Source organism: Pan troglodytes, chromosome 11, assembly GCF_028858775.2.
Source record: "Pan troglodytes isolate AG18354 chromosome 11, NHGRI_mPanTro3-v2.0_pri, whole genome shotgun sequence".
Taxonomy (NCBI): Eukaryota; Metazoa; Chordata; class Mammalia; order Primates; family Hominidae; genus Pan; species Pan troglodytes.
In genome coordinates, this window is record NC_072409.2 from 619,209 (window position 1) to 631,311 (window position 12,103).

Here is a 12,103-nt window from a genome sequence, read left to right on the forward strand (position 1 = left end):
AGAAAAAACATTTTAAAAGCAGCCATATAAAAAAGACACATTATACACAGAGAAATAACTGTGTTGTGGCACTGGATTTCTCACTGCAAACACTGCAGGTGAGGACCCAGGGAAACCGCCATTTAAAGCATTGGAAGAAATAACTACGCATCCAGAATTCTAAGAATATCTTTCAAAAATGAAAGCAAAATAAGGACTTTCCAGGCATTAAAGAGCTGTAAGAGGGCCGGGCACGGTGGCTTACGCCTGTAATCCCAGCACTTTGGGAGTCCGAGGCGGGCGGATCACGAGGTCAGGAGTTTGAGACCAGCCTGGCCAACATGGTGAAACCCATCTCTACTAAAAACACAAAAATTTCCCGGGCGTTGTGGCCAGCGCCTATAATCCCAGGTACTCAGGAGGCTGAGGCAGGAGAATCGCCTGAAACCTGGAAGAAGGCGGTTGCAGTGAGCCAAGATCGCACCACTGCACTCCAGCCTGGGCGAAGGAGCAAAACTCCATTTCAAAAAAAAAAAAAAAAAAAAGCTGCAAGAGCTCATCACAAGCAGACCAACACCACAGAAAAGGTAAAGGGAGTGAGGCCGGCGGAAGGGAAGCAACATCAGGAGCATGAGCCCACCAAGGTGGAGAAGCGTGGCGGGGACAGGGATGGGGACGGCAGGAGCAACTGCAGAGCTCTTCTGCAGTCTTTCAAAGAGACCACTCGGCTGGGCGTGGTGGCTCATTTCTGCAATCCCAGCACTGTGGGAGGCCAAAGCGGGCAGATCACCTGAGGTTGGGAGTTTGAAACCAGCCTAGCCAACATGGTGAAACCCCCATCCCTAATAAAAATACAAAAATTAGCCAGGCATGGTGCCATGTGCCTGTAATCCCAGCTACTTGGGAGGCTGAGGCAGGAGAATCGCTTGAACCAGGGAGGTGGAGGTTGCAGTGAGCTATCGCACCACTGCACTCCAGCCTGGGTGACAAGGTGAGACTGTCTCCAAAAGAAAAAAGAAAAAACCAGCCCGGGCACAGTCACTCACACCTGTAATCCCAGCACTATGGGAGGCCAAGGTGAGTGGATCACGAGGTCAGGAGTTCGAGACCAGCCTGACCAAGATGGTGAAACCCCGTCTCTACTAAAAATACAAAAATTAGCCAGGCGTGGTGGCTCGTGCCTGTAATCCCAGCTACTCAGGAGGCTGAGGCATGAGAATAGCTCAAACCCGGGAGGCGGAGGTTACAGTGAGCCAAGATCATGCCACTGCATTCCAGCCTGGGCGACGGAGCAAGGCTCCATCTAAAAAAAAAAAAAAAAAAGACCACTGACTGTTTAAACAGAATAACTACGTGGCTATTACGGTGTTCAGAACATATATATATGTAAAATATACAAGAATAGCAGTATCAAGTTTGGGAGGAGAAAAACGATTTTGCAAGTAAAGCTACATCAGTCAAGAAAGGACAGTACTTGCCTAAAGGCAGATATGCAGATCAATGCATCAAAAGAGAGGGCCCTGGAGCTGACACACACATCTGGACGACTGACTTTACACACATGTGGACAACTGACTCTGACATGTGGATGACTGGCTCACACATGCAGATGACTGATACATACGCAGACAACTGACATGGACGACCAACTCATACATATGGACGACAGACTCACAGACATGCAGATGACTGACCCTTACATGTAGACAGCTGACACACATGTGGACTGACACACGGATGACTGACAGACATGCAGATGACTGACTCACACGTGGACGACTCACACGTGGACGAATGACACATGCAGATGATGGACTCACACATGCAGATGACAGACTCACACACATGCAGATGACTGACTCACACATGCAGACTCTCACATGTGGACTGACAGACATGTGGACTGACACATGTGGATGACTGACAGACATGCAGATGACTGACTCACACATGCAGATGACAGACTCACATGCAGATGACTGACTCACACATGCAGACTCTCACATGTGGACTGACAGACATGTGGACTGACACATGTGGATGACTGACAGACATGCAGATGACTGACTCACACATGGACAACTGACACATGTGGACTCACACATGCAGATGACTGACTCACACATGGACGACTGACTCATACATGGATGACTGACAGACATGCAAAAGACTGACACATGTGGAATAACACATGGGTAACTGACTCACAAATGCAGACAACTGGCTTTTGGCAATGGTACAGAGTCAATTCTATGTAGAAAGAATGGTTTTCTCAACAAATGGCACTGAACTAGGCATCCATAAGCCAAAAAAAAAAGTTCAATCCATACCTCACACCACATACAAAAGTCAACTATAATAAAACACAGACCTAAATGTAAACCCCCAAACCATAAAACTCGTATAAGAAAATGTGGGAGAATATCTTTGGGTTCTCAGATTAGGCACTGATTTCTTAAACAGAACGCCAAAAACAGGATCCAGTTAAAAATAAAGAAAAACGTTGATAAACCAAACTTTATAAAAACTTTTAAAATTCTGCACTTCCAAAGACAGATCTGTAAACCATATATCTGATAAAGGACTTATATCCAGAACATGAACTCTTAAAACTCCAGAATACCCAATAATAAGCAAGAAAAATATTTGAACAGACACTTCATTAAAAAAGATATATGGGTCGTAAATAAGCCCATAAAAAGATGCTTAACATCAACTGTCATTAGAGAAATGAAAATGAAATGAACTGAAAACTAAAACCACAAGATATCACTACACACCTATTAAAATGGATAAAATTGAAAGACTGACCATGCTAAGTGTTGGGAAGGATGCGGAGGAACCAGGACTATCCGATATGGGTTGGCTCTGTGTCCCCACCCAAATCTTGTCTTGAATTGTAATCTCCATGTGTCAAGGGAGGGACCTGATTGGATTATGGGGGTGGGTCTCCCATGCTGTTCTCATGTGAGTGAGTTCTCACAAGAGCTGGTTTTAAAGTGTGGTACAATGCTCCTCAATCTCTCTCTCCTGCCACCATGTTAAGACGTGCTTTGCTTCTCCTTCACCTTCTGCCATGATTGTTAAATTTTCCGAGGACCCCCCAGCCACGCTGAAGGGTGAGTCAATTAAACCTCTTTTGTTTATAAATTACAGTCTTAGGTAGAACCCTGATAGCAGTGTGAGAACGGATGAATGCACTCTCATACACTAGAGATGGTACAATCACTTGGAAAGCAGTTTGGCAGGTTTTTTTTTTTTTTTAATTTTTGAGACAGGCTGGGGTGCAGTGGTGCGATCTCAGCTTACTGCAGCCTTGACCTCCTGGGCTCAAGCGATCTTCCCACCTTAGCCTCCCGAGTACCTGGGACCACAGGTGTGTGTCACCATGCCTGGCTACTGGCAGTCTCTGAAAATGTTAAGCCTAGGCACCTGTCATATGTTCTAACCATTCTACTCCCAGGGGTTTAATCAAGAAAAATGAAGGCATGAGTATTCACAGCATCTCTCTTAGTAACCACCAAAAATCAGAAACAACCTAAATGTCCACTGATAGGTGAAGGGTAAACAGACACATTCACACAATGGGCACTTCAGGCAACGAAAATGGGGATCTCGGCTTAAAGACGCGAGGTAAAGCTGCCCATGGTGAGAGCCCTTTTCTATAAAACCGAGACACGCAGACAACAGAAAGCCCAGCAATGGGTGGCAGGGGTGGGCTGGGCACAGCTGTGAAGCGCAGAGGATCACCTGAAGATCATCAGGGCATGAGGGAGGACTGGGCTCACTCTTCCGACAGCAACGATGGCTTCTGGGTGAAAATTCACCCAAGTGTGTACTTTGAATATATGCAGCCTACCTATTATACAGCAATAAAGTGGTTAAATTAATGAAGTGTTTCATTGTATAAATAACAAACTTGAAATTTAATCAATGCTTCCATTCTGGGGGAACAGCCACCAGCATCAGAGAGCTAACAGCTCTGACACCAGGCACGCAGGCCGACCAGCCACACTACGGCCGCCTTCCCCGCCACGCAGTCTCCGGGGGCGGTGGGTGAGGTGGCCCCACCTGGGGGTGGCCTCTGCCTTGTTCTCTGCCTTTGCTTCCCTCCTCTCTTCCTCCAAGGTACCCGCCACAGCCTTCCGCCAGCTCAGGGCTCCTCTGCTTCCCTCTTCTCTTCCTTCTGCCGGCTCAGGGCTCCTCTCTTCATGGTGCCATCATCCTAACCCCCAGCGGGAAAGAACTCCGGTGGAATGAGGTAGAAACCCCCGGGATACAGTCATGGAAGCCCTGCAGCCCACGGAGGAGGTACTGCAGCTCAGGACCAGTCACTCCAGAGAGGCCTGCGTGCCTGCAGGGAGGCAGCGGGTGCCCACAGCCAGTGGTCCCTGTTTCTAGGTGGGAGGTGGGGTCTGCTTACATGCAGGGAGGGGTTCCAAATGCAGACCTCCCCGTGCCAACAATGAATGGCAAGGGCCCGTGCCCACACCGTTCTCAAGCTCTGAGAGGAAGTGTCAACCCTCCCTCCTCAGACACCAGGCTTCAGCACATTGGAGATTTAATAGTGTGCTTTTAGAAATCTTCTTTTTCTGTGTCAAATCTTCTTTCTTATTATCAATTTAATGGGTTTATTTGTGGCTGGACTTCCCATTTCTGGCCTCTGGAACCCTCTGTGAAGGCAGACACAGCTCTGTGGGCTGCAGCACCTCCCATTTCTGGCTTCTGAACCCTGTGAAGGTGGACACAGCTCTGTGGGCTGCAGCACCTCCCATTTCTGGCCTCTGGAACCCTCTGTGAAGGTGGACACAGCTCTGTGGGCTGCAGCACATCCCATTTCTGGCCTCTGGAACCCTCTGTGAAGGGGGACACAGTTCTGTGGGCTGCAGCATGTCTATGCCCATCTTGGGAGGTGACCAGAGTACCCCCTCGCCCCTTGCTGTCGTGCCCAGTGCCACACCCAGCCCCCTGGCAGGCCCACTGGTTTTGTGGGTCCCTGAAGATCTTCTAGTGAACACCCTTTTGAGTTAATCAGTCACCTGCTGCCACTCTCAGGCTGGGGAGTCCTCTTATCTCAGCTCCAAACTCTATTTTCTGAGCAAACAAATGGGCCTTACAAAACTAATTGTCACTGAAGCATCTTAAATCACATCCTAGAAAACCGTGGTATGATAATGATTCACTTTTCTTTCCTTTGTTTCAAAGAGAGAGCCAGGGGCCAGGCGTGGTGGCTCATGCCTGTATTCCTTTGGGAGGATGAGGTGGGCAGATCACCTGAGGTCAGGAGTTCAAGACCAGCCTGGCCAACATGGCTAAACCCTGTCTCTACTAAAACTACAAAAATTGGCCGGGCGCGGTGGCTCACACCTGTAATCCCAGCTCTATGGAAGGCTGAGGCGGGCAGATCACCTGAGGTCAGGGGTTCAAGACCAGTCTGGCCAACACGGTAAAACCCCGTCTCTACTAAAAATACAAAAATTAGCCAGGTGTGGTGGTGGGCGCCTATAATCCCAACTACTCCAGATGCTGAGGCAGGAGAATCACTTAAACCTGGAAGGTGGAGGTTGCAGTGAGCTGAGATCACACCACTGCACTCCAGCCTGGGTGACAGAGCGAGACTCTGTCTCAAAAACAAACAAATAAAAAATACAAAAATTAGCCAGACACGGTGGCACACACCTGTAATCCCAGCTACTGGGGAGGCGGAGGCATGAGAATCACTTGAACCCAGGAGGCAGAGGTTGCAGTGAGCCAAGATTACGCCACTGCACTCTAGCCTGGGCGACAGAGCGAGACTCCATCCATAAAAGAAACAAAAACAAAAACAAAGGGAGAGCCAGAGGTGCTGTGGCACCCGCACCAGGGTCAGTAGCCTCAGGCCCAGGCACAGCCCCGTGAGGCAGCAGGAGGGAGACCAGGGCAGTGCAGCACCCTCTGAACCCGCAGATCCCTAGAGGGTGGCCTCTGCTGGGACCTCACGTCCCCCATCTGCATCCAGCACAGGACAGCCACAGCACAGCGCCAGGCCGATGCTGCCACAGAAAGAGGTCAAAGCCGCCACCAGGTGCCAGGGTTCTGCTTTTGAGAAAAGAACCTTCTTGGGGAGGAGGTCCCCACCCCTCCAGGACACGGCTCCCGGGGAGGGTGTGACGAACTTACGTTGTCCCGGATGTTGATGTCAGAGCCCTTGGACAGCAGCAGCTTCACGAGGTCCACGTGCTTGTACTCCGTGGCCCAGATCATGGGTGTCCAGCCTCCGTCATCCTGCCAGGGAAGAGAACAAAGCTGTCATCGCTCCAGAGACCGGCAACCACCAGAGCAATGAGGACTCCCACACCGAGGTCTCTGCACCTCCCAGGTACCATGCCCCTCGTGCAGGCGTCTCACTCAGGACCTGAATGCAACCTTCAGAGGCCACAGTTCTTCCTCAGAGCACAGCCCAGGTAGCTCCACAAGTGCAGGATGAAGGCAGAACCAGGACTGGGCCAGGCCCAACAACCCTGCCCGACATGCCCTGTGCTGTCGGCCTTGCCCGCTCCCAGTTGGGCACCACTCACTGGGGACGCACCAACACAGCTGCGTGCAACGAGTCTAATGGCACACACACGGGAGCTGAAACTTCATAAGCCCAGGCCAGACCCGGAGCGCACCAGCAGCCTTGGCTGGCGGGAAGTCTGGGCTGTAGCAGGCTCTGCTCCTCCTTCAGCCTCCAATGGTGGCTCCATGCAGGAGAGCCAGGGACCCCATCAGAGCAGCAGCTGGGAACTGTGGGTGGGAGACGGACAGGTGGACAGAGGCGGACGCCCCTGCTTCCTCCTGGGCAGGGAGCAGAATGCCCACCCAGGCTGATCAGCTCTGTGGCTCCTGCCACTCCTGAGTCCAGTCAGTGGGCCTGGGCAATTTTCCTTAAGCCAGAAAAAGGCGACTTTTCTGAAAATGAGGGTCATATGGCCAATTCCTATGCCGAAGGCAGAAGACTCAGCCTCTTCCCCAGCACCCCTCAAAGGACCTGCACATCCCAATGTCACAGACACAGCAGCCTCCACGATTAAAGCTACATCTCCCCTGCGGTGGACGGTCAGCCTGCACATCCTACTGTCACAGACACAGCAGCCTTCATGATCAAAGCTACATCTCCCCTGCGGTCGACAGTCAGCACCACCACAGGCACTGGGAACACAGCAGGGACAGCAGAGCGCAGCCTCCCGGAGCCCAGCCCCCCTGCTCAATGGAGGAGGGTACAACGTCAGAGAGCAGAGGTCAGGGGATGCTTCAGATGCAGGGACCAGGCGGGGCTCTGGCCTCTGGGCGCTCAGGGCAAAGGCGAGAGTATGGGCCTTTGAGCATATCACAGACGCTGCGGCTTCCAGCCCATGGGGACGCTGCCACAGCCAAGAGGGCACAGAAGCTGGGCGTCAACAACTGGGTGGGCAACCACTGGGCTAAAAAGACTCGGACCAAGTCTCCTGAAGGAAGGAGTGAGAGCGAGCGTGAGGATGGCACTTATCCCAGAGCTGTGGGTCCATGCAGGAGGGACTCCCAGTGCATGCTGAGCTGAGCAGCCTCAAAGCCTGCCCTTCTTTGATCTCCCCAGTCATTCACTCGTGAGGCAGGTGGCCCGTGTGTGAGGCACCGCGGTTCAGCACACATGCACGGCAAACCCTGCCCCGTGGCGCTGGCTGTGGGGCAGAGACGGACAATGAGCAGGAAGGAAGACGGGTGCCAAGGAGGGAGGCCAGTGACACCTCCCTCAAATGGTAATACCTAGACACAGCTGATGGAGAGCAAGGGAGGAGCCTCCAGCCAGACACAGTGCAGAGCCTGCCCTGCTGTGAGCATTCACAGCAGGCCAGGGAAGAAGGGGACAGGGAGGGGACAAGGCACTCCAGGGCCCAAGGGCTTGAGCTAGCCCTGTGCGTGGAAGACGATGCCGTGGAGGGTCCGAGCTGGCCCTGAGTGTGGAAGACGATGCTGGAGGGTCCGAGCTGGCTCTGTGTGGAAGGGGACGCTGTGGAGGGCCTGAGCTGGCCCTGAGTGTGGAAGAGGACGCTGGAGGGCCTGAGCTGGCTCTGTGTGTGGGATGGGACGCCGTGGAGGGCCCGAGCTGGCTCTGTGTGGGAGGGGATGCCGTGGAGGGTCCGAGCTGGCCCTAAGTGTGGAAGACGACGCTGGAGGGCCCGAGCTGGCCCTAAGTGTGGAAGAGGACGCTGGAGGGCCCCAGCTGGCTCTGTGCGTGGGAGGGGACGCCATGGAGAACGGGGGTGGGACCAGGAGCTGCAGAACAGTGACTTTCCGTAGCCAGTCCGCACAGTGTACTGCTAAGGGGAGGGGGTGGCTGTACCTGACAGTTGACGTCCATCTGTCCATTTGAAAGCAGGTACTGGACCACTTCGTAGTGGCCTTTCTTGGCAGCTAGGTGCAAACACGTAGAGCCCTCTGCATCCTGCAACAGAAATGCCACTTAGTCAAAGAATCCATACCTGTGATCCTGGTGTGTCAGCCCTGAGTGCGGGATCCAGGAGAACCCGGTGTCTACCATGCGGGTGGGGTACTGTCCTGCTCAAATGACAAGGAAACCCAGGCTGAGGCCGAGGGAACAGCCGAGGTCCAAGCGCTGTGTGCAGCCCCCTGTGGCCCCATGAGTGGTCAGTCGCCTGGCACAGTGAAGACAGCGTCAATGATTCAGCAATAGTTGTCCGTGTACCACAGAACTTAAAATAATAGACGGCAAAAAGCGGGAACACAAAGAGCGCCAGGCCCACCCCACGGCCCTGGAAACGCCAGGGACTCTGCCCTCCTCTTGCTTCCTTTGCTGCTGGGCACATCTTTTTTTTTTTTTCTTTCTCTCCTTTTTGAGATGGGGTCTTGCTGTATCTATCGCCCAGGCTGGAGTGCAGTGGTGCGATCACAGCTCACCACAGCCTCTGATTCCCATGCTCAAGTGATCCTCCTGCCTCAGCCTCCCACGTAGCTGGGACTACAGGTGTGCACCACCATGCCTGGCTAATGTACTTTTTTCTATCCTAGAGACAGGGTCTTGCTACACTGCCTAGGCTGTTTTTGAACTCCTGGCCCCAAGCAATCCTCCCACTTTGGTCTGGGAGTCGTAGGCATCGTAACTGGGATTACAGTGCTGGGATTACAGGCATGAGCCACCATGCCCAGATTGGGAATACCCTCTCATTTCCTTTCAGCTCTGTTTCCCTGAGGAGACCAAACAGATCACACCTATCAAACCATCTCAAAGGAAAACAAAGACATGCAAGGTTGGAGGTCAGACCCAGGAAGCTCCAGAAGAGGCAGGGGAGCCGGTGCCGCCCACAGCGCTGCGCCATCCACGCGCCTCACACAGGGTTCTTCCTGCCTGCACTCCTCGCACAGGCCCGCGGACGCACTCCACCACCGTCTCCCTTCAGGTGTTTCCTTTGCTTTGCTCCCCTGTTCCTGTCTCCACTTAACCATGTTCCTTCATTACCTTTCTCCCCTTATCTCGGTGGAGTCCGTGCAGCAGTCATAGAGTTTCACAGGCATCACTGCACATACTGCTCCCCCAGCTGGGGCTAAATCAGCATGCTCACCTTCCTCAAGGAAAGCCAGCACACCCGGTTCCCACACGGCTAGTGTTCAGAATTGTAATTTTATTATGAATACAAAATGATGCATGGTTGTTAAAGGTCGGCCTTAATTTTTCAAGTGTCTTTAATCGCTGGAATAGTGCAGCTGACAATCTCCTAACTGCTGGCAGACTGTCACAGAATTCAGGACAGAAGCAGGTGCACCTGGCAGAGACCTTGGGCAAGCACTTCTGAATCAAGCAGGTGAGAGACAGACGCCAGCAAAGGAAGCTTAGTGAAGGAGGCCAGCTGTCACAAGAGCAAGACACCAGGCAGGAGGAGGGCAGGGCTGGGAGCGGCAGAGTGGGGGGATGAGGGGATTGAGAGTCAGCCAAAGGAACCCCGTGGGAATAGACGTGAAGGTGGCAAAGAGCGGGGCTGCAGGTAAGGAAAGGTTTCTGTCGGGTTCAGTGACAGCAGCTAGCTGTGAGGTCTGCAGGCACACGAACAGAAGCTCAAGACACTGGAGCCCACCCCCATCCAAGGGACACCCCACACAGCGCCTGTCTGGTTTCTTTTCCTGCCTCCTCCCGAGAAGTTATCACTATCCTGAATTCGTTACTCATCATTCCCACGGATCTCAATACCTTTACTACATATATCCACAAATGATGTTTTTACACGCTTTTAAATTCTCAAGATCACAGTGTATATCATCTGCAGACACATCACAGACCCTACTGGTGTGAGGCCCTGCTTGCCGGGCAGCCTGCAGTCCCCGCGCCCCACCAGTAAGGACCCTGCCTGCTGCTCTATGTCCCGCCCCTGTCAGTCTTTTCCACCTGTTACGTTGTACGGAATTCAGTGACTGTAAGACGGTCCCTCAGTCCTGTGTTTTCACCTGCTTGTTGGTCATACGCATGTATTTCTTTTTCTGGGAACTGCACGTTTATGTTCTTTGCCTATTTTTCTGTGTGATTTCTTTTTTTTTTTTTTTTTTTTTGAGACGGAGTCTGGCTCTGTCGCCCAGGCTGGAGTGCAGTGGTGCGATCTCAGCTCACTGCCAATGCCGCCTCCCGGGTTCACGTCATTCTCCTACCTCAGCCTCCCGAGTAGCTGGGACTACAGGCACCCACGACCACGCCCAGCTAATTTTTTGCATTTTTAGTAGAGACAGGGTTTCACCGTGTTAGCCAGGATGGTCTCGATCTCCTGACCTCATGATCCACCCGCCTCAGCCTCCCAAAGTGCTGGGATTACAGGCATGAGCCACCACACTTGGCCTCATTTGTAGTTCTTTATATTTTTGGATATTAATCTTTGGCCGATGCATTGCAAAATCTTCCCCCAGTTTTTAGACTGCCTGTTCGTGTCCTTTGTGACACCTTTTTGAAGAGAAATTCTTAAATTTTAATGCACTTAACTTTGTCAATCATTTTTGTGCTTTTTTGTGTCTTAAAAAGACGCTTCCCCGTGCTGGAATCACAAAGGCGGCCTCTGTGGTCTTCCAGGCTTCGTAATTTGCCTCTCCTCGGATTCACCTGCTTGCCACGTGCAAGCGCGCTTCTCCAGCCTGGCTGGCGTCTTCGTGTTGGAAGCAGGAGCGCTGCAGGAAGACATGGCTGGTTTCTCGCTTTCGATGCCGGCAGACAAACCTCTGCCTTTTAGGATGAGAGCGAGTCTGCGGCGTAATTACTGACAGGGTGAGGTTGGCGTCTGTCGCTCTGCTATTTGTTTTCTATTTGTCCCATCTGCTTTTATTCCTGCATTCTAGTTGCACGGTTTTTCAGTATTACATTTCACTTCCTCTACTAGTTTTTTTTCCTGAAAAGCTCTATTTGTTTTATTTTCTTGGTGCTTTCTCCAGGAATTACAATATTCGTCTTTACTGGTCTTCTTAGATAAATACTGTACCACCTCCCACAATAAAATACCTTTACAACAGTGTGATTCCACTTTCACACTGCCCTCCTTTGGGTAGTTATTATCCTGTATTTCACAGCAGGTCTTCAATAGGATCGTTTCATTCAGCATTGTTTTGTTATAACATTGATGAGGTTAAAAACAAACAAACAAACAAAAACCACTCCCAGCCGGGGCCACTGTCTGCGGAGTCTGCACGTCCTCCCGTGTCTGTGTGTGTTTTCTCCAGGTACCTCAATTTCACTCACATCCCAAAGACTCGCATGTTAGATGAATGGGTGTGTCTATGCTGTCCTGGTCTGAGTGAATGTGTTTGTGTGTGTGTGTTGTATGTGAGTGTGTGTCTGTGTGTGTCTGTGTGTGTGTGTCTGTGTATGTGTGTGTGTGTCTGTGTGTATGTGAGTGTGTGTGTGTGTGTGCACCCTGCGATAGGATGGTGTCCTGGCCCAGCTCTGCTTCCTGCCAGGTGACCTGAGTTGCCAGGATAGGCTCTGTTCACTCACAACCCTGACCTGGAATAACTGGGTAAATATTTATCTTGTTTGTATTAATCTTTCTTAAATGTCTGTACAGCTCACATGTATTTCAGTGTTTAATATTAGAAATACTTTGGTCTTGATTTGGAAGCTTACCGATGTTTTTGTGAC

The 12,103-nt window shown here is 51.6% G+C and overlaps 1 protein-coding gene across 50 annotated transcripts in view; it reads right to left on the reverse strand.

The window, feature by feature from the left end:
* The window catches only part of EHMT1 (euchromatic histone lysine methyltransferase 1), a 224,606-nt gene that overhangs the window by 28,608 nt on the left and 183,895 nt on the right, over positions 1 to 12,103 (reverse strand). For all 50 annotated transcript variants that reach the window (XR_010148800.1, XR_010148798.1, XR_010148801.1 and 47 more), the window contains 2 exons: positions 8,321 to 8,422; positions 6,139 to 6,243 (listed from right to left, as the gene is read on the reverse strand). Coding sequence is in view for 46 of the 50 variants with exons in the window: in XM_063788053.1 (XP_063644123.1) it covers positions 6,139 to 6,243; positions 8,321 to 8,422 (207 nt within the window). In the remaining 4 variants the exon portion in view is untranslated. The remainder of the gene's footprint in view (positions 1 to 6,138; positions 6,244 to 8,320; positions 8,423 to 12,103) is intronic.